Genomic DNA, 23,298 nt, shown 5'->3' with positions numbered 1-23,298 from the left:
TGTTTCCGGTCACTAGCCAGGCTGCTCAGTGACTGCATATGGACCTGGATTTCCATTCTCAGAAGGTGAGGAATATATTTAGCAGATTATGAAACTAAGATTTTTATCAACATCTTGTTTTGCTTCCCCTCCCCCAATTTTTTTTTAAACCAAAAACATGGCTTTTGTCTGCCTCTTTTGGATCTCATTGGGCTGACATGGTCATGGTGACTAACGAGCCAAAAAAAACATAAAGCCCAGGCTATTAAATAGTGAAAGCATATCTTAAAATGGTGAACAATTCAAATCAAAACTTGGCTGTCTGCCTGATCTGTTTCATGATGGGGTTAGAGCAGGGGTGGGCAAGTCCGGTCCTCGAGGGCTGCAAACCAGTCGGGTTTTCAGGATACCCCTAATGAATATGCATGAAATAGATTTGCATACAACTGAGGCAGTGTGTATGCAGGTCTCTCTTATGCATATTCATTAAGGATATCCTGAAAACCCGACTGGTTTGCAGTCCTCGAGGACCGGAATTGCCCACCCCTGGGTTAGAGGGTATCCATTTACAATCAGATTAGGAGAAAAAAACTGCATGTTCTCTATGCAGACAGAAAAATTGGGCTACGCTTTATGAACTATTTCAGTCTTTTTCATAATGTTGGCAGGAGAGATTCTCTGCATCTGATAAGCAACAGCTGAGCCAGAGTTTGCCAAGAAATGTCTATGGAAAATCTTCTGTTTCCTTAACCCATTTATCAGTATATGGTCATTTTATTTCTTATATTTCTTTTCCAATTTGGAGTCTCCTGTTCATGCTTGGCACTGAATGCAAGTCAGCAGGTGAGTCTGGCAAGGTAAAGTAGTTCAGGGTCACATTCTGGTAGTGACTTGACTTGTTAGTCCTGGCCGCCTTAATGTCTCACTATCAGAGGCCACATTGCTGCCTTTTATTTTTTGTTTAGCTGTCTGAAGAATGGAATCTCTTTAATTTTTTCTTTTTACACATTTTATAACTCAGTTGCCTGTATATACCCAGATCAGTCCATACTCCTGGCTTTTTGCCTCCCTTCCAGTAGGTGGAGTCAGAAATGTTCACAGGCACTGCCTCATAACCTGGTGTACCACCTGCATCTCTTCAGTATTTGTCTCCAGCAGATGGAGGTGCAAAACCTGCAGTTCTGAACCCAAGGCGGGGGAGGGAGAGATTTGTTTATCCTCCTAGGGGATCGTCAGGTTCTGGTGGGACCATCCCCCTGGTAGTAGGTAGAGGGACTAGCAGGGGTTGGGAACTCCAGATTTGCTCCTGGGCACAGAGGATGATAGCTGGTGGTCCAGCTCCCTCCCCTCCAGTGAGGATTTCTGAGCAGCCTCTGCCACCCCTTCAGGAAAATATTGGTTTCATCTTATTTCCGTGGAATAAATTAAAAAAAAAGGTGGTTGGCAGCTGAGGCACACTATTGTTGGGGCTGCTCGTTGGATCTCTAGGTAAGGCAGAAGGCAGTGATTTGAGGCTAATTTTAGCTTTTTCTTCGGTGCCCTGCTGCTTGTGGCGCCTGCCATGCGGTCTGCATCAGGACATGCCATGCCTGTGGAGAGAGATTTCCTTGACTATCAAAGACTGATTGCTGTTCTCCCCCTCCCCCCCCCCCCCCCCCCCCCCCCCCGTCTCCCTGGTGGAGAGAGCTAGTTGTGGGAGGCTGTGGCAGCATCTGTGAAGCAGTGGCCTCAGTCAGGTGCAGACTGCTCCGTAGGAGGCCAATCCATTCCTGTTAAGCATGGGAACAGTGGCCATTTTGAAGACATTTAAGGTGGCTGCAGAGACAGGGGGAGGGGATCCCCCTGCCACTGTCACAGGCTGATTTGAGCCCAGAGGAAGCCTGGGAGATCGGTTGGGGAGGAGCCAGATCCCCTGGCCAGTTAGCACAGAGGGGCCCCTTCCAAATAATGCTTTTTGATGGGCCACCTAAAAGTGCCTAGGTGCTCGGAGATGCCGGGGGGCTATGAGGGTCTGAAAAGTTCAAGGTCCAGTGATATGGCATATCTCTGACTCTGACCAGGGAATATCGGCGATTGATGATCTGTAAGCTGTCCCCCTCCCCCCCCTCCTAGAGGTAGCCCAGATCTGGAGGAAGAGTCTAGAAAGATTTCTTCCATGGAAGGAGATGATCTGAAGGTGGTGCGCTTATTCCAGTAGGAAGAGCTGGTTCCTTTGATCCCTCATGTCCTAGCAGAATTAGGATAACAGATCTGCAAGAAGAGCTGAACCAGGATATGGTGGACCCGGTCATGGCAGGTTTGTGGGGCCCTGCCAGGAGTTTCCCCTTCCATAGCATGGTTAAGTAGCTGATGGTCAGGGAGTGGGATACTCCTAAAACAGGGCTCAGTCAGAGCCATTGACTAGCTTTATCCCTTGCCTGAAGAAACTCTGGAGCTTTTAAGACTACCTAAGGTGGATGTGTTTGAATCGATTACCAAAAGGACCACCATTTCAGTAGCAGCGGCCAGGATAGGAAGCTTGAAGTGCACCTTAAGACTTTTGAAGTTTCTGCCCTTGGCATCTGGGCAGCAGTGTGCAGCAGGTTTTTGTTTGTTCTTTTATTTATGCATTTTAAAATACAAAGGTAAATTAAGGAAAACCTATTTTGTAATCCTATCAGTGTAATGTTAAATACATATCATTCTTATCTGTATATAACAAGTAATCCCCAGGAAGGAAGATACATCTAAAAGTGGTTAAAGGTAAACTAAGGAGGGCAACCCCCCCCCCCCCCCCCACTAAAGACTGAAACAAGAGATTACACCTGGTTTATCTTTACTTTGCCTCTTCTAAAGCTAAAGTCTCGGGTATGGGAATCAAGAGAGGTTCACAATTGTGATATTTCATAAAATGCATATTTCTGATTTTGACACCATTTTAGTATTTTACCCCCTTACTTTCTAATTCTGATTTTAATGCTAGAAATTTCCTTCTCTCCTGCATTATTCTTGAGAAATTGGGGTAGATCCATATTTTATCTCCATGGAAAGATTCCATTTGATTTCACATGTAGAGGTGAAACACTGCATCTCTATCAGAAGCGAAAGACATATAATGTAGATCTAGAAGCAATAGTTTCTGAAATAGCTTCAACAATTGCTGTCAGATTCAGTGAGGTTTCCCCAGGTTTGTCCTCTGATAGTATAGGTCCTTTTGATGTATAATAAATCTTAGAGATAGCTGGCATTGCTTGTTGTGGCATCTTTAAGATTTGACTTAACACAACACGATATGTTTAAGGCATATTTATCAAGTGTTTAGGAAAATTCAATACCCTAAGATTTAAGTAGTTTAATGGATTTTCAATAGCTTCAAGCCTTTTATCACACAGTAAGTTTTTGTAAGTCTTTGGCAACTTTCCAAGTTGACCATTCTCATTTCCATCCATTCCCTTTCTGTCAGATTTTGAAATAGAGGTCTCAATATCAATGAAGTGCTGATTTGAGCCCATTGTAACTTTTGTTAGATTATCAGTGTGTCTAGGGATTTAACAGCAGACCAGAGGGAATCTAACAGTCTCTGGTCTTCCAGATTGTAGAGAAATATTGCTTTCAAATCTTGGTTCCCATTTTCTCTCTTTAACCTGGTCTCCTCCTCTTTATCAACTTGTAATTTAAGAAAATCTGAGGGAATTAACTGAGGTGGAGGAGTGCGCTGGGCTCCAGGGCTTAAAGATATTTCAGCTGGAAGAACTGGCATCCGCTCTATGCCAGATTCTTCAATGGCCCTTTCCTCTGGTTTATTACCAGGTGTAGGTGTAAAAAAGGCAGCTGTCTGAAGCTGGGAAGGCTCTGATAAAGGAGATGATGTAATCACCTCCCTAACTTTTGCCTTCCTTTTAGTGTAGGGCATCGTTTTCCGATTGAAAAAAGAATCTTCAGGTCCAAAGCACTCTTCTCACAGCAATCTGTAATAGAGACTAGGGGTGGAGGTTTCAAATCGAGGAAGCAAAGAAATAAAACAAATTTTACTCACATTGAGAGGTCTAGTCTTAATCCAAGGTAACTTTTAGGGATATCTCCAACAAAGCCGCACATGGCTTCGGCAACGTGCCGGCAGCGTCAAAGCACTGCAGGGGGCTGGCTTTTAAAGATCCAGCCTGTCGCCCCTGGATGATGTCTGTGTTTTAGGCATTTGGTCGCTGTGGCTTTGGGGGCCAGGAGACCCCCTCACCCCTCTCACCTTCAACAGGTAATAGCAATGCGAAATCCAGCGCTTCCCAAAGGCAAGCCGAAAGGGCCTACTGGATTTCTACCAGTGCATGCTTGGTTTCGTGCCAAAGGCATTTGTCAGAGCAGAGCTCTGGGTGCAGGCCAGAGGTAGGCCTTGGGGGAGGTCTCAGTCTTGGCCCCAATCCTTTCATGGTCACACAGCAAGCAGGGATGGCTCCAGCCAAGGGCCTAGTGGAGTCAAATCCACACAGTGAGGAACAGCCGGCCCACTCCTCTGTTCCTGTCATCGGGAGTTGGTTGACTTTTACGAGGAATGGGTCAAGATCACGTTGGACCAGTGGGTTCTAAGCATGATAGAACAAGGCTACGTGTTAGAATTTGCTTGGCTGCTAAGAAACCTGTTTCTGGTATCTCCTTGCGTTTCCCCAGCAAAGAAGCTCATCGTTCAGCAGACCATCTAGGAGCTGAGGATGCTGGGAGCTATTGTTCCCATCCCCTGGGAAGAGCAGGGGACGGGCCATTATTCCATTTATTTTGTGGTTCCAAAAAAGGAAGGAACCTTTTGTCAGATACTGGATTTAAAAAGTGAATGTGGTGCTCAGGTCCCCCATTTTTCAGATGGAGACTCTCAGGTCTGTTATAGTGGCAGTGTGAAGGGAGGAGTTCTTGGCTTCACTGGACTTAACAGAAGCTTATCTCCATGTAGGGAATCATGATCATCTGTCAACATTTTTCATTTTTGTACTCTTCAGTTTAGTCTAGCCACCGCCCCAAGAACGTTCACCAAGATATGGTGGTGGTAGCAGCACCCCTCGAAGGAGGGGGGAGTGTTGGTTCACCCATACCTGGATGACTGGCTCATTTGAGCAAAGTCAGAAGACATTTGTAGGCAAGCAGTGCAGGTGGTGTTAGTCTGAGATCACTGGGCTGGATTGTGAACCTGGCCAAGAGCCACCTTTCTCCCTCTTAGGTTCTAGAATTCATAGGTGCGTGCTTTGATACCCAGGTGGGCAAAGTGAGGTTCCCCCCCTCATGGAAGAGCAGATTGTCAAGCTACAAACAAGCTCAAAATCTGGACACCTGAGTGTCCAGGGTCTGGGATTACTTGCATGTACTTGGTTACATGGCGTCGACCATAGAGCTCGTCCCGAGGGCGTTTGCGCATATGTGACCTCTACATAAGGCATTGCTATCCTGCTGGAACCTGCTGTTTGGAATAGTTTCATCTTTTGCTGCCCCTTATAGAAGCCTCCAGGTCCAGTTTTTGATAGCTTGGCAGGACCATCTGGAGCATGGCATGGACCTCAAAGTGCCTCAATGAGTAGTGATTACTTTTGCCAGTCTCTCCAGCTGGGGTGGCTGTGTGCCAGACCCAGTCTATGCAGGGCCTGTGGTCGGCGGAGGAAGAAACTTGGTCGATAAGTCACCTAGAGATGAGGGTGGTTGGTTGGCTCTGAAGGTTTCTTCCCCCTTCTGTGCAATCTGGTGGTCAGTCTTACCAGACAGTGCCACATTGGTTGCATACATCCTCTGTCAGAGGAACCAAGAGTCTACCCATAGCTTTGGAAACACAAGTTGTTGGCCTGGGAAGAGCAGCATTTGGCGGCATTAGCAATGTCACACATGGCTGACTCCAACACTGTGCAAGCAGACTTTCTCAGCCAGTAGCATTTGGATCCTGGGGAATGGGAACTGTCAGACACTGCCATGAGCCTTATCTCTCGCAGATGGGGCACACCTCATGGATCTGATGGTAACTCGGAAGAATGCCAAAGCATGTTTTTTTTCAGTTGCAGAAGTGAGCATGGAGCAGAAGGGGTTGATGTCTGATACTGCCTTGGCCACAACATTCTGCTCTATATTGTCTCTAGTGGGCAAGGTTGTCAGGATAGAGGTTCATCTGGGAGAAGTGATTCTCATGGCTTTGGAGTGGCCACACTGACCAGATCCGCAAACCAAGGCCAATCTAGCAGTAATCTAGCCTCTGAGGTTCAGTCATCTACCAAATCTACATTAGGGCCCTATATTTTCTATGGATTGCTTTCGTTTAGTGGCTTGGCTTTTGAAAGGCAATTAAGGAAGAGAGGCTATCGGAGGATGTCATTTCTACTCTTCTGTGGGCCTGTAAACCTCTGCTTGGTGTATATTTGGGTTTGGAGCGTTTGAGTCTTGGTGTATGGAGCAGGGGCTTGATCCTCTCCAAGCATCTGTGGCACAGGTTTTGGCCTTTTTTGCAGAGGTCTCACAAAAGGTTTGACCTTTAGTTCCCTGAGGGTGCAGGTGTCAGCCTTGAGTTGCTTGCAGGGCAAGACTCATGGTTTCTTTGGCCACACATCTGGATGCTCGAGCAGCTTCCTCAGAGGGGCAAAGCACTTGCATCCCCCTGTGCATCAAGTGTGTCCTTATTGGAGTCTTAACTTGATCTTCAAGAGCATGTGTAAAGCTCCATTTTGAGCCTTTTAAGAGGGCCACCATAAAAGATCTGACTTGCAGGTGGCTTTTTTTGGTTGCAACTTGTTCAGCCAGGAGGGTGTCTGAACTGTCATGCAGGGAGCCATTTTTGTGCATTTCCGATTCAGGAATCGGAGGACTGTTCCGTCCCTTTCTGCCAAAGGTAGTTTTGGCATTCCACTTATGTTAGTCAGTGGAGCTTCTGGCCTTTACAGATTTAAAGATGTGCCTCATGCAAATTAGTTGAGGCACCTGGATGTTAGAAGGGCCTTGTTACAGTATTTGGAGGTCACTAACAGTTTCTGATTGTTGGATCATCTTTTTGTCCTTTGGAGTGGTGCAAAAAAGGGTCAGAAGGTATCAAAGGCTACGATAGCACATTAGTTGAAAAAGGCTATTGGTTCTGCATATCTGTAACGGCCGTCCTGTCCCAGATGGGTTTAAAGGTTCATCCTTATTCCCAGGTGGCCTCCTGGGCTGGGTGCTAACTGGTTTCGCCGCAAGAGATTTGCAGGGCAGCTACTTGGAAGCTGTTGCATAACTTTGCTAGACACTACCCCTTGGACTGTCCACGCTGTGGACATCGACAATTTTGGTGGAAGTGTTCTTTGGGACTCAAGACCTACCCAGGTTAGGGAAGCTTGGGTACATCCCAGGAGTCTAGACTGATATGGATACGTACCACAGGATCAGTCCAGAATCCTCCCTCTGGTAAGTAGGAATTTTGTTTCTGGAGAGTCTGCTCTATCTGTTTTCCGATTTCTTCTGAAGAATGACTCTGACTACTCACTAATCCTTTTTGGGAGTTCTTTGAATTTAATTACAAACTTTCCTTGTCCTCTGCTCATTCTGGGGGAAGTATTTAGTGTTAAGGTTTTTAGTCTTTCTGCTTGGGTATTGATAAATACTGAAGAGATGCAGGTGGCACACAGGATTGAGGCAGTACCTGAGAATTTGTCTTCATCTGCTGGAAGGAAGGCAAAACCCAGGAGTCTGGACTTATCTGTGGTACTACAGGAACAAAAACTAACAGGTAAAAACCAATTTTCCTTTTCAAACTAATCAAAATGGCTTCATGATAAGGGAAGAATCAATACACATTTTTACATTTAGTTTTATATTTTTCAACTTGGCTAGATTGCCACTTCAAAGTAAAATGTGAAAGGCAAGTTTTAAATGCTGGTTACAATAATGGAGGAGGGTAGCTTTTCCTGTTAAATGATTACAGCAAATAGAGCAAAGGAAAGAATGTAAAGGCTGAGCAAATTGCTTCTCTGAGGTTCAATGCCTGTAGAACAGAGCAGAGCATGATTTTAAATCAATTTCCTCAGTCCACAGTATACAAGAGGGGCAAACCTTTTTATCTATAAAGGTTAAAGAAGCACTGTTCAGCTAAAGGTGGGGTCTTGCTAGTGATCTATACCTCCCTTTTTCCTTCTGCCACAGGACCAGATTTTTTTCTGTTGATAAACTGAATTGGCTATTCCATATGGTGATGAAAGGACCTCTTGGCTAGTACAGTTTTTGCTCTACTGAGCATGTGTGGGAGTTACCCACCTGAGTGTTGCCTAGTGTCTCCTCAGTTTTTTTTTGTTTGCCCACCAGTATGGGTGTGTACCTCTAGTCTCTTCAGCCATTCTCTTTCCTATTTATTCATTGGAAATGTTCATTGGTGCTGTGCTAAGAGGAAAGATTTTCCTTCTCCCAAAAAAACTATAGTAGTGGGTTTTTGTTCTCCTTCTCAAAGCCTTTTTTCATGGACTTCATTAAAATTCACTTCCTCTGCACTTGTGTGTGTGTCACAGTTGGGTACACAGTTCTCAGACACCTGTTGAAATGTACTGACAACTGTCATGCCAATAGCAAAAAAGACTTTTGTGCCTTACTTTTTTTTTTTTTTTTGCTGCTTGCCATATTTGGACATCTCAGCCTGGTGTCCCTCTAACTTGAGTCACCACTATTTGGAGGCTCAGGGAGAATAGTCTCCCTCTGATTTTGCTAAGCCCAGTCCTTCCCAGCATGTGGGAATGAAAAGAGCTGCCAGAGGTTGTACCTGAAGTTGGGGCTCTCCTAACTGTTTCATCAGTGGGGGAAGGTAGTTCAGTGGGCACTGGGCAGACACCCCCTAGTTTTGGCATGGACCCTCTGCCTTTTCTTGGGTGGAATTTTTTCAAGGGCTATAGTCCTTTCGTCAGGTCCAGTTGACAGCGCCAGCCAATCTTAACAGATCAGGATCATAGGTACGTAGGAATCCACAGCCTGGTGCTGTGGGTCAGCATCAGAGTTCGTCTAGACATGCGGGCCACACTGATAGGGCCTCGGATGATGAAGCCTATCCTTACTCCCTGGAGGATGGGGGAATTCCTCCTGGGCTGGAGCCATATAGAACTATGTTCCGTTTCTTTCGGCTAAAGGGGATGGCTTTGGTAATAGTGGCCAGGCGTCAAGCTATGGCTCAGGAATTGGTCGGCTGATATGATTTCGAAGTCTAATCTTACTAAATTGCCCTTTAAAGGATTACTCTTGTTTGGAAGTGACCTGTAAGAAATGGCAGACAAGTGGGGTGAGTCCCAGGTTCCTCTGACAGAGGATAAGAAGCAGCTGTTGTGCACCTTCAGCACGAGAAGTCATGCTAGGGGTTTCAGGTGCTTTCAACCCTACAGAGAAGCAGCTTCTCAGAGGACTTGGCCTTTGGATAGGTCTCAGTCTCTTCGTCCCAGGCAGCTCAGAAGGGGTGCAGGCTTGTGTAGTGGTGCACTGCCCCCCTCTCCCCCAAGCCCCTCAGTGAAGGTGTGCCAACCCACCTGGGGGGGGTGGGGTTTATCAAAGGTAGGTCAAGATCACAACAGACTAGTGGGTTCTAGAGGTGATAGATGGCTATGCTCTGGAGTTTCTCAGACCCTTGGGACATTTTAATGGTGTCTCCTTGCAACTCTCTGCAGAAGAGACAAGCAGTTAAGTATATGTTATCAAGGCTCCTCAGGCTGTGGGCTGTAGTTCCAATGCCCATGTCGCAAGAAAATATGGGCTGATATTCTATTTCGTTGTGGCAAAGAAGCAATTGGAGTTTCTGATGTCTCTGGGTTTCAGGCATATTTGCAGCTGGATCATAAACTGTTTTTGCATTTCACTGTTTTGGGCGACAACAGTTTTGAGTACTGCCTTTTGGGCTAGCCACCGTACCTAGAACCTTTTCCCAAGGTTATAGTGGTGGTTGTGGCAGTTTCTAATCCAAAAGAATATAACATACTGGGTCAGACCAAGGGTCCATCGAGCCCAGCATCCTGTTTCCAACAGTGGCCAATCCAGGCCATAAGAACCTGGTAAGTACCCAAAAACGAAGTCTATTCCATGCTACTGTTGCTAGTAATACCAGTGGCTATTCTCTAAGTCATCTTAATCAATAGTAGGTAATGGACTTCTCCTCTAAGAACTTATCCAATCCTTTTTTTAAACACAGCTACACTAACTGCACTAACCACATCCTCTGGCAATAAATTCCAGAGGTTAATTGTGCGTTGAGTGAAAGAACTTTCTCAGATTAGTTTTAAATGTGCCCCATGCTAACTTCATGGAGTGCCCCTAGTCTTTCTATTATCTGAGAGTAAATTCGTATTTATTTATTTATTTAAGGATTTTTATATACCGGGGTCCGTAAGAAACATCACCTCGGTTTACATTCAAACATTAATTCAGCAAAGAGCTTTACAATATAACATAACTGTATGAATATAAGACTAATTATAACTTTGTAAAAAAAACAAAAAACCCGTTCTAGACCTCTCATGATTTTAAACACCTTATCATATCCCCCTCATCAGTCTCTTCTCCAGCTGAAATGTCCTAACCTCTTTAGTCTTCCCTAATAGGGGAGCTGTTCCATTCCCTTTATCATTTTGGTTGCCCTTCTCCATAGCAACTATAGCTTTTTTGAGATGCAGCGACCAGAATTGTACACAGCATTCAAGGTGTGGTCTCACCATGGAGTGATCACCATTCCCTTTCTAATAATTCCCAACATTGTTTACTTTTTTGACTGCTGCAGCACACTGAACTGATTTCAATGTGTTAACCACTATGACGCCTAGATCTTTCTTGGGTAGTAGCACTTAATATGGAACCTAACATTGTGTAACTATAGCATGGGTTATTTTTCCCTATATGCATCACCTTGCACTTATTCACATTAAATTTCATCTGTCATTTGTATGCCCAATTTTCCAGACTCAGGTCTTCCTGCAATTTATCAGTCTGCTTGTGATTTAACTACTCTGAACAAATTTGTATCTGCAAATTTGATTACCTCAGTTGTCTTATTTCTTTCCAGATCATTTATAAATATATTAAAGTATGGGTCCAATACAGATCCCTGAGGCACTCCACTGCCCAGTCTTCCACTGAGAAAATTGTCCATTTAATTCTACTGTTTCCTGTCTTAACCAGTTTGTAATCCATGAAATGACACTGCCACCTATCCCATGACGTTTTACTTTTTCCTAGAAGCCTCTCATGAAGGACTTTGTCAAACGAAGGAAGTCAAAAATGAAATATCTGAACTATTAATTAAAAATTTGTAACCTATCATTAAAATCAGCCATTGTACCTAAAGACTGGAGGGTGGCCAATGAAACCCCAATATTTAAAGGCTCCAGGGCGATCCGGGAAACTATAGACCAGTGAGCCTGACTTCAGTGCTGGGAAAAATAGTGGAAACTATTCTAAAGATCAAAATCCAAGAGCATATAGAAAGACATGGTTTAATGGAACAGTCAACATGGATTTACCCAAGGGAAGTCTTGCCTAACAAATCTGCTTCATTTTTTTGAAGGGGTTAATAAACATGTGGATAAAGGTGAACTGGTAGATGTAGTGTATTTTGATTTTCATAAGGCATTTGACAAAGTCCCTCGAGAGGCTTCTAAGAAAACTAAAACATCATGGGATAGGATGCGATGTCGTTTCATGGATTACAAACTGGTTAAGACAGGAAACGGAGAAAGATTAAATGTTCAGTTTTCTCAGTGGAAAAGGGTAAATAGTGGAGTACCTCAGGGATCTGTACTTGGACCGGTGCTTTTCAATATATATATAAATGATCTGGAAAGGAATATGAGTGAAGTTATCAAATTTGCAGATACAAAATTGTTCAGAGTAGTTAAATCACAAGCAGATTGTGATAACATTACATGAGGACCTTGCAAGACTGGAAGAATGGGCATCCAAATGGCAGATTTCCTAGCATGTAGCCAGATGGATTCAGACCAGTGGGTTATGCGCACCTCTGCTAGCAGATGGGAGATGGAGTCAGGTTTCAAGCTGACTTCATCCTGGATACATATACCCCTGCACTGTCCTCACTTCCTCAGTATCACTCTGTCTCCTAGCAGATGTGGACACTAGCGCAGTGTTAGGAAAATTGCAACAAGAAGATAAATTTACCTTAAGATCGATCCCCGCTCTTCTGCAGTGATACCTAAGGGTCCCTCCCCGAGCTGAGAATTCCTGAGGTGAACTCTGATATCCCTGAGGCATGCCTTGGTCCTGGTGTGGACTTGGCCCCCAGAGTGGCTGAAAGGCAGTGGGTGCACATCAGTGTGGTGGTGAAGGTAAAACCCTCTCTCACCGCTTGTGCATCGGATGGTCTCCAGCTGTGGAAAGTGCCAAGACCAGGTAAGAAGGAAACTTAATTCAGATCTCTGTATTGACTCTGCTCCCGGCAAGCAAAAGAAAAAAAAGGAACACCGATCGGGTTGAGCAGCCTTGATTAGGCTAGGCCCCACTCTGGTGCAAGGGTCCACAGACGTGGAGACCCTTAGGGGGGTGCCATCTTACACACGGGGATCGTCTGTTATCTTCCCTTCCCCTCGGCGGTACGCACAGGGTAATCCGGCTGATGCGCATAACTTATGCGTATTCCATAGAGTTGTGTGCATAAGTTAGCCATGTACATATTCTGCTGGCAGGGGAGCACATAAACCCACTGCTTTGAGTCCATCTGGCTACATGCTAGGAAATGGAGAAATTACTTACCTGATAATTTTGTTTTCCTTAGTGTAGACAAATGGACTCATCCTGCCCATGGCTGCCCCCAGAGAAGGAGGACCTGGGAAAGCAAACCTAGAGACTTGAATTAAGGGTAGCCAACGGCTTACCCATATTTGTTTAGACACCCATAGTTAATCTGGTGTCTGTGTTGACTTGAGTGTACTGGTGGTCTCCAGTTTTTTGAATCAGTTAACAAAGTTTAATAAGTATAACCAAGTTATGATATATTTATTTAAAACTTTTCTATACCGTCGTTTAGTAGTGCACCATCACAACTGTTTAGTTAGGCACAAATGTGGTTTCTCAATTATCCATAGGATGCCATTATTATACGGATACATAGTTCAATAATATACTCTAAATGGGGAATGGGTGTGGTACCTGTGTGTGTGTGGTGTGTATTCAAGGAGGATACTGGGGAGGTGAGGTCAGTGTGGGGGTATATGTACCCAGGTTGGTATCTGGCTCTGTCTGCTGGCAGGGGAGCACATTACACAAGGACCTTGTGAGACTGGAAGATTGGGCATCCAAATGGTAGATTAAATTAAATGTGGACAAGTGCAAGGTGTTGCATATAGGGAAAAATAACCCTTGCTGTTACAATCTTAGGTTCCATATTAGGAACTACCACCCAGGAAAAAGATCTTGGCATCATAGTGGATAATACTTTGAAATCATCAGCTCAGTGTACTGCAGCAGTCAAAAAAAGCAAATCATGTTAGGCATTATTAGGAAGGAATGGTTGTTAAAATGGAAAATGTCATTTCCTAACATGTAGCAGATGGGATTCAGGACCAATGGGTATAGTGTACTCCTGCTAGCAGTTGGAGACTGATCAGATTTCAATCTGACGTCAGCCCCTAGTACATATACCCCTGCAGGAAGTGCAGCTCTTCAGTATTTTCAGTCTCCATAGTCCCTAACTGCTATCTGCACACTCTCAAGCATTACATCAAATTTAAAGAAAACCTACCTGAAGATGAGCCCCGCTCTCCTGCGGTGATACCCTCTGGTCCCTCCCCCAGTTGAGATTCCAGAGGTGATTTCCGTGGTCCCTCAGAGGTGAGCCTCGGTCCGGCAGGCGAATCGCGGCGAGGACCTAGCCCCCGATCCTTCGGTCACGGCTGAGAGGCAGCGGGTGCACCCTCGGGCACAGCGGTGAAGGTATTTGCCCTCTCCCCCCACAGCCGGAGACTGCCTGGGATGAAACCAGGAAGTGCTGAAGACAAGATAAGGTAGAAATCTTCTGCTTGAATCTGGTCTCTGAGGATTGGTCGCTGGCCGGGTCCAGTGCCACCAGGTTGATCTGCCCTAACAGGGCCAGGCCCCGGTTATTTCCAAGGGTCTACCCACATGGGGAGACTCAGAGGGGGTCGCCATATTGCTCGCCGTCTCTATCTTGGCTTTATTTGACATGCCGTTCGCCCAGAGCGCACAACTCCGACCTAGGCGCACAAAGCACTTGTGCGCATAGTCTTACACGCATATCAGGTCTTGCGTGCATAAGTTACACACGAAGCGGGTGCATATCTATGGCTGGGTGCACAGCTACGCGCAGAACTACACGCTTACCTTAAGCGCACTGGTGCACATACGTTTTACGCGCAGACAGCCATGGCACCTCCAGAAACAGGTAAAAGCTTAAGGCCTCTGCCCAGCATGCCACATCAGAGCCACACAAAGCGAAGAGGCCCTGGGAGAACCAGCTCAGGGCCAGTCCCACCCAGGGCTGAATTCTAGCTCCTCAGGGGGTACCCCAGACCTAGCCAGGGGACCTCCCCACAGACAGGGATCCCCAAGGAACCAGCACCCCTCAGCTTTGACCCAGCGTTGATCTCATGGGTGGAGTTCAAGGGGATTCACACCTTTGTTCAAATGCAAACTGAACCTCTGGCTGTCCAGCCCCATGCTCCACCGGAGGACTCTCATGCCCCAGGCCCTTCAAGACCTAGGCAAAGGCTTCCACTACCCAGAAGCCCCACCTATGGGGACTCTGACATCTCTGAAGAGGAAGCCGAACCCCTAGAAGAGGGGGAGCTCCCCCACCGGGGACAGCCTCACCAAACCATGAGACGCTGCTTCACAAAGGACGAGCTCCCGGACCTGGTCAACCAATGCCTGATGGAGCTCGCTATCCCTGGGCCAGGGACTTTAGGGGAACCTAAACTGAACCCCCTGCTGGAGGGTCTCTGACAGACTTCTCGCCATTTCTCTCTGTTACAAGCAGCACAACAGCTGATTGACCTGGAATGGAGTGCACCAGAGTCCACATTCAAAGGGGGATGAGCCTTGGCAGCCCTGTACCCCCTGGACCCGGCAACCAAAGATCTTCTTGCATGCCCAAGAGTGGATGCCATGGTCTGCGCGGTCTCTAAACGCACCACTATCCCAGTGGAGGGAGGAGCTGCGCTCAAGGATGCACATGATGGCGTCTGGAGTCCATCAGTCTTTTGACGTAGCCGCTATGTCTCTACAAATTGCAGCCTGCTGCACCGTGGTGACACGTACCTGCTTATCACAAACAAGGAACACCCCGGGAGATGGAACCAGCAGTATCATTCCTTGCAGACGCTGCTTCCGACCTAGTGCGCATAGCGGCCAGAGGAGTGTCATCTGCGGTGGCGGCCAGGAGGCAACTCTGGCTCCGAAGCTGGTCGGCCTAAGCATCTTCCAAAACGCACCTCACAAGATGCCCTTCAAAGGATCCCTCCTGTTCAGCAGCGAACTAGAGAAACTGGGTGACAAATGGGGCAAATCCCCATTGCTGCGCCTGCCGGATGATAAGATGAAGAGAAACCAGCGGCCCTTCCCAGGTCCTCTAGGGGCAGAGGTTCACAACGCTTCAATCCTTACAGAAGCAACTATCAAACCCCCACCCTACGAGCAGGAACCAGTCCTTTCGGACCAAGCACAACAAGAGGGGAACCAGCTCGGGTGCAGGCCCCAGCCACACCCCACAGTGAGATTCAGCCGACCCATCCAAGGGAAGAAGCCATAGGGGGCAGACTAGCCCTATTCTACCACAGATGGGTTGAGAACCTCTGACAAGTGGGTTCTAGCCATCATTCAGGAGGGGTACTACCTAGATTTCCTATGAACCCCTCTGGACAAGTTCGTGGAGTCCCCCTGCCACGACCCCGTCAAGAAGGTGGCAGTGGAAGCTACACGATCCAGACTACTGGCCCTCGAGGCCATAACTCCAGTGCCTCCACAGGAAATAAATACTGGACGTTATTCCATTTATTTTATCGTCCAAGAAAGAGGGAACATTCAGGCCCATCCTGGACCTCAAGTCAGTCAACAGCCACCTCGGGGTTCCCCGCTTCTGCATGGAAACCCTACAATCCGTTATAAGGGCGATACAACCAGCAGAGTTTCTCACATCCCTGGATCTTTCAGAGGCTTACCTGCACATCCCAATTCATCAGGAACACCAGCGCTACCTACACTTCAAAGTCCTGAACAGTCACTACCAGTTCTGGGCACTACCCTTTGAGTTAGCCACAGCACCCAGGATGTTCACCAAGGTAATAGTGGTGGTGGCGGCGGCAACACTGAGGAAGGAATCCTAGTTAACCCTTACCTGGACGATTGGCTGATCAGGGCAAAGTCACCAGAGGAAAGCCACCAAGCAACCAGCAGAGTCATAACTCTACTGGAGAGCCTAGGATGGGTGGTCAACACACAAAAGCTCCCTACAGCCCTCACAGTCGCTGGAATAGCTAAGAGTCCGATTCAACAGCAAAGAGGACAAGGTCAGCCTGACCCCCACAAGGTAATCAAAATTGTGGAACCGGCTGCAAACCTTGCTGAATGATCCTCGTCCCACAGCATGGGATTACCTGCAAGTCCTCGGGCTGATGGCATCCACACTGGAAGTTGTGCCATGGGTGCAAGCCCTCCAGTCTATTGGCTGAGCTGAGACATCCTTATGAATCTCTTCGTCATTACCACCTGGATGTGCAGGCTTGAGGATGCAACCTTCACATGCGCAGTATTGATCGGACTACAGGCAGCCTCCTGCCCTCTTCAGGAGTAGGTTTGGTACATCCTACTGGTGTAGGTCCACCTATCTGAATGCTAAGTGAAATTACTACTTACCTGATGTCTTCATTAAAAATAAAAGGAAATTAAGTGGATCCACCTTCTCGTCCTTGGCTGCCAGAGGGTTGTGATATTGTCCTCCTGCATCACTGCATGTATTGGGGGTTATTGGTGTCAATCTAGTCCCTAGACTAGTGCTGTTACACTCCTTGTCTGTGCTCAGTGCTTTCCTGTTAGCTGAGCTTGGAGTGGTTGTCTGTTAATCAAGTTTTGATAGTTTGGCTACAGTTGGCTTTTGGGTTAATATGGTGGGTTGATGTCAGTGCAGGGGCATATATAACATGTCAGCTCTGCTCTATCTCCATCTGCTGGTAGGGGTGCATGACCCACTGATGGTGTTCTGTCTATCTTGCACCTCTAGCAAAAACCATTCCAGTGTCAATTTTTGGACATGAGGGGATGACATTAGGACTTCTGGAAGACAAAGTTCCTAGAGTAAACATGTTTCATATGCCTCCAATTTCTAGGATGAGTCAGTTATTCTAGTTCATACGTCCTGCATGGATTATGAACTGGACTATAGGATGATCCTATTGCATGGATCTTTAGGCTAAATGCTAGATCTCAGTTGCAGAGGAGTTCAATCTTGTATTTGAAGTTCAGAACGTCCCAGAATGTTGGCTTAGTTTAAAAAAAAAAAAAAAAAAAAAAGAGGTTAGGGGGCATTGAGGTATAAATTCTGTCCCATATGGCAGTAATATAGTTTTCAAGCATGTTTAATACATGCATATCTACCTATCAACGCAGCATAGTTCAATCTTTACATAGTGCTGAAGTTTTTATTCAGTCCCAGAGGATGATGCATGTGCAACCACTTCTAGTTGCAGAGCGGTGCTTCTGCCATCTTTGATCTACCTACAACTCTCTTGTCACTATAGTATGTATCTTAATTACTTCCACTGAAGCTTGCAATCTCATCAGCTGATGATTTTTATTATGTTCATGATAGATTACCAGATGTGCCTAGTCTTGAAGAGCATCTCCGTTGAGAAACATTCTGACAGTTTTTTCAAATTTAAAAACAAAATAAAACAGCACAACACGATCGACTTACGGCGATGACGGAAGCAGGGGGATAGAGCTCCGCGGCCCCGCTCTTCATTAAATAGAACTTACCATAAATTAGCTGCTCGTTTTTTCGCCCGAATCCCTCCCGGCAGCTGTGAGCAGTGCCGCCGCTGATTACGCTCAGCCCGACGGGCGTGGGATGCGCAGGACGGGCACTAGAGGCAAAACGGAGCGTCGGCCCCATAAACCGCGTGGAGCAAAAATGGCGGAGGCAGCAGGCCCTACTTGAACCCATTGTGACCGCGATCTCGTACGCTGCCCTGGAAAAAATATCACACAGTGTTACGGCGGCATTGGACAGTAGGTTGATTAAATTACAAACCTCCATAGAAGATATTAAAACCGCTGTGGAAGGGCACTCGAAGCGGCTGGAAGTGGCGGAAAACACTTTCGGATGTGGGGGATAGATTGGCTACTTCTGAACGCCACATGGCGGAATTGCAAAACAGGCAGAGAGTTGTTAGCCAAACTGGAGGAGCAGGAAGACCACGGACGGCGAAATTTAAAAATTATTGGGCTGCCGGAAGCTGTGAGGGAAGATGAGCTTCGCTCACTGGTGGAACACAGTCAGCTCCAGGCCCACCTGCCTGGGGAGCCAGAGGGCAGTCTTCAATGCGAAAGGGTACACCGTGTAGGCCCGGTGCGAGAGGGGCAAGGCCGGCCAAGACCCGTTCTGGCCCGGATCCTTAATTGGAGCCATAAAACGCAACTGTTGCGGGCTTATTGGGAGAAGGAGAAGCTGGAGCACTCAGGCAGCAGACTGCTGCTGTTTAATGACTTCTCTACAAGCACAGTGGCACAAAGAGAGCTCCTGGCCCCTGCCTGCACGATACTGCACCAACGAGGACTAAGATTTGCCTTACTCTATCCGACGAAATTAAGAGTGCATTATAACAATCAGACTCATCTCTTCATCTCCAAGGCTGAAGCTGATGGATTCATTGCCTCCCTGCCTCCAGCGGATTGAAAGGGTAGCTTTGGAGCTACTGAGTGTGCCTTCTGCAGTTCGAGTTATGTTTCTTATCCTAGAAACCCTGGTTGATGCTTTTGAGCAATGCTGCCCAGCACCTCATGCCACAGCACTTTTTATTACCTCTGTTCACTTACTAACACTGGTTTGCTGGACTGATTGATCCTGTGAGGAATGCTTGACTTTAAGCCCAGCAAAGTGTTTCTTTTGGCCCCAGCATCGAGGACTTACAGAGAACGTATGCCTAATTAGATATTTCCTTAGCCATGGCTGACTCCGTGGGTATGGAACTAGCGGTTGTCGAGGGGGAGGGTGGGGCTGGGAGCAGGGGGCCCCGGATGTAGGCGACAGAAGGTCAGGACCCCTACTCCTGGGAGTCGTGGAGAGGTGTTATAAGGGGGAGGGTGAATCGGGAAGTATGAATGGGTGTGACTGTGTTAGTGGGGAAAGGGGGTTTTGGGGGGGATACTGAATGGCCCAGGGTGGTGTGTGCGGTTTACCGGATATGGTCTTATGTCAGCTTACGATGGTTATTGTCCCTGTGGTCCAGGCTGGGAGGCCATGGGACACCTTTGGGAAAGGTCGTTTGGAGCCCTACGGGGCCCCTGACTTTTGTTAAGATTTTTCTGCCTCATTATGGCGCAGGTTAAAATAGTGTCCCTCAATGTGGACGGAATCCACTCCCCAATTAAACGTACTAAGCTTAATGCGCAGTTTAAATGCATGAAGGCGCAAGTAGCGTTTCTGCAGGAAACCCATCTGGGGCATGTGGAACACGCTAAGTTGAAGCGTGACTGGGTAGGCCAATGTTATTACTCTTCTTATAACAGACACCAGAGGGGGGTGGCCATCCTAGTGCATAAGAACTTGCCATTTCAACTCACCTGCTTAAGTCAGGACGCTGAAGGGCGTTATGTTTTGGTGGCGGGAACGCTATATCAACAGAAAGTAGTTTTTTGTAACATTTACGCCCCCAATGTATATGCGCCTGGGTACTTTGCCACTTTGCTACGACTGCTCGTGGACTACTCTGATCATAGTTTGATGGGGGGGGGGGATTTTAACATGGTGGCAAATAAAAGTGTGGATACTAAACCTCCCAAACTGTCTTCAAAAGCGGATGCGGATAAGGATGTTAACCTTTTATGTCAAGAACTGCAGCTTTTAGATGCATGGAGGGTGCTTCATCCCCAGGAAAGTGATTTTACTTTTTATTCTCACCCCTATAAGACGTACTCCCGATTGGACTACTTGCTGCTCTCTGAGCGATGTTTCCCCCAGTTAGTGGAGGCTACTATTGACCCGATTGTATTGACGGACCATGCTCCGATCAGCCTTACTTTGAGTTGGGGATGTAGTTCCCATCCGCCGTTCTCCTGGCGCATGCGACCGGACTTATATTTTGATGGTGCATTTAAAAAATACTTACAGGATTGCTGGGCAGACTATCTGTATCATGTTGGCCCCGGGATTCTGTGGGAGGCAGGGAAAGCGGTGATGCGGGGGGCAATCATTGCTTATGTGGCCAAACAAAATAAACAAAGAAATGCTGAAATTCTCCGGCTAACAGCACGACTTCAGGCTGTGCAGCTCTTACATAAGGATACTATGCGGCCTGAGGATAAGGTTTCCCTGGACCTGGCCCGAGTTGCCCTAAATAATCTGTTGCATATTCGTGCATCTAAATCCCTTAGGTACTATAGTTACCAATTATATAAATATGGTAACCATCCTAGTCGACTCATGTCTCACTTGACACGACCAAAAGGGGACAGATTGTCTATCCCGGGGATCCGAGATGGCCAGGGGATACATCGTACGAGACCTACTGAGATTGAGACTAGATTTCTGGAGTACTTTACACAGCTCTATGGCGCTAAACCTATGTCCGGGGCGGGGGCCTTCTTTCAGGGGCAATGCTGGCCCAGTGTAAAACCGGAGGATCTCTTAGCGTTAAATTGTCCCATCTCTACTCAAGAAATCTACTCTGTAATTCAAGGCCTCAAACTTGGTAAAGCAGCGGGACAAGATGGGTTTGGGTCAGAGTATTACAAACTTTTGGGATACCCCATTTTAGCCCCCTTACAGGGTTATTACACTAGCTAATTGGAGGGTCCGCTGCTCTCGGATGCTGTGAATAGGTCAGTCATAGTGGTCCTTCCTAAACCTGGGAAGGACCCCCTAGAGGTAGGCTCCTATAGGCCCATCTCACTGATTAATGTGGATCTTAAGATACTATCATCTGTCCTGGCTGCCAGACTGCAGGAAATACTCCCCGCTTTGATACATGAGGACCAAACGGGGTTTGTGCGGGGGCATCAGGGAGTGAGAAATATCCGCCATCTCATAGCTGCACTTAGTTACCAGTCACCAGAGGAGGCCCTTATACTGAGTCTGGATACTGAAAAAGCCTTCGACTCTATCTCGTGGGAGTACTTGTTTTGGGTTTTGGAAAAGTATGGCTTCTCGGGTTCGTGTTTAGGATGGTTGTCTGCCCTGTATAGTAATCCTAGCGCTACCATTTTACTAAATGGGAGACCCACCTCCCATTTTCCCATAAGATGCGGAGTTCGACAGGGTTGCCCATTGTCCCCCTTATTATTTGTCCTGGCACTGGAGCCCCTGGCTAGTCACCTGTGCGGGGACAGAGCCTTTTATGGCCTTAGCGTAAGTGGCCACCCTATGAAACTTGCACTCTTTGCCGATGATATTTTGTTATTTGTGGGGCGGCCGCGCACTAGTGTGCCGGTAATTGTGCAGCTGTTTAACCAATTTACCATAGTGGCAGGTCTACGCATTAATTATGCAAAATCAGAGGCTCTAGCTCTCAGCGAGCACCTGCCGGACAGGTGGGGAACGACTTTTCCCTTTCATTGGGCCCCGTCTCGGCTTAAATACTTGGGTATCTGGGTACCCAGAGATCTAAAGAAATTATATGCTTTAAATATTACTCCCTGCATTGACAAACTACAAGCCCACTTAGTAACATGGACCTCTCTCCTGCTTTCCTGCTTTGGAAGGTGTGCTCCAGTTAAGATGGTTCTGGTGCCCAAACTCCTCTACCTACTACACATGCTACCCTGTTGGTTACGAGGGGTGGATATCAGGCGCTTGCGCTCTAGTATACAGCGGTTTTTGTGGCAGGGGAAGAAGGCAAGACTCCCTTACTCCGCTTTGGAGTTGCCAGGAGAACGTGGAGGGCTTAATATGCCTGATTTTCGCTTGTACAACATGGCCTGTCAGTTGAGGTTTGTGGGGGAATGGCTCACGGGCACCTACAAATTGTGTGCGGCTGGAATGCTTATGCGTATGTCTGCACCTAACTCTCCAGTGAGCATTATTCAGTCCCGGGCCACGGCACGTTGCACAGTCCCGTATCCTGCTGTTTTGCGCTCTCCCTGTATTCAAGCCTGGAAATGGTGGAGATGGTTGAATGTACGATCGGGGGTTCGGTCTCTCCTGCTTCCCCTGGTTCATAACATGGAATTTCTGCCGGGGCGGGAAAGCGGGGCAATATTTCAGTTTTGGGCCACTCAGGGGTGGTTGTTCCTGTACCACATGTTGGATGAGGTGACAGGCCACATATTGGATTTTGTAGCTATACAAAGTACATACCATATTCCAGCCAAGCAGTTTTATGCTTTTCTTCAGGCCCGTCACTACATTCGTTCCTGCGCATGGACTGCAACAGACATAGCGGCGGAACTTAAATTCGCTAATGAAACCTTTGATACTGCTTATCTTACCAATACCATTAGTGGATGGAAGACTCTGGGACAGAAACTTCGCAGTCTGGACAGGGCATCGTATTTGGCGGGCCGCTGGACTGAGGTCCTCAACTTTCAGGTTACAACTGCACATATCCTTACTGCATTCGCACGCTTGCAGAAAACCCTCCCGGACATTGGCCTGCAGGAAATACAGTTCAAAATTTTGCACTGGCTTTACTGTGATATTCGGAGATCTCAGATGCGACTGGCCCCCACGTCGCTGTGCATTAAATGTGGCTTGTGGCCTGGGACCTTGGCCCATAGATTATTTGATTGTCAAACGCTCAGAGTTTTCTGGGCTGCCATAGAGAACGTACTGAGTACTTGTCTGGGAGTGACCGTTCGCTTCACAGGGCTGGTGCTTCTGCGCAGTTCTTTGCCACCCTCCTTGTTGGACAGACATTCCAAGGTTAAATTTGAGAGGGTGGTAATCATGCAGGTGTGCCGCACTATACTGAGTGACTGGCTGGCTCCGGCTATCACACCTATGTTTAAAGCCTGGGCTCGGCGTATGGCTGAAGTGGTACAACTAGAACGAATGGACTTTATCTTGGGCCGCCGGAGTCCGGATAAGGTTTATTGTGCTTGTTGGGATGCCTATGTGTTGACAATGTCTAAAAAATTGCAGGACGATCTCCAGGCGAATGGGTACACGTCTGATTGGGCTGTTTAAGGGGGGGGGGGGGGGGCATTTAAAGT

The 23,298-nt window shown here is 47.1% G+C and overlaps 1 protein-coding gene across 2 annotated transcripts in view; it reads left to right on the top strand.

Moving 5' to 3' along the window:
• Positions 1-23,298, top strand: part of TSPAN31 (tetraspanin 31) — an 86,321-nt gene that overhangs the window by 42,234 nt on the left and 20,789 nt on the right. The window contains exon 3 of one of the 2 annotated variants that reach the window (XM_029594904.1): positions 742-822. The exons of the other annotated variant lie outside the window; for it this stretch is intronic. Within the exon in view, the coding sequence (XP_029450764.1) occupies positions 742-822 (81 nt within the window). The remainder of the gene's footprint in view (positions 1-741; positions 823-23,298) is intronic. 2 annotated transcript variants of the gene reach the window in all.

Source organism: Rhinatrema bivittatum, chromosome 3, assembly GCF_901001135.1.
Source record: "Rhinatrema bivittatum chromosome 3, aRhiBiv1.1, whole genome shotgun sequence".
NCBI classification, from domain to species: Eukaryota; Metazoa; Chordata; class Amphibia; order Gymnophiona; family Rhinatrematidae; genus Rhinatrema; species Rhinatrema bivittatum.
The sequence above is the reverse complement of the archived record's forward strand: the minus strand, read 5'-3'. Positions and strand labels throughout refer to the sequence as shown.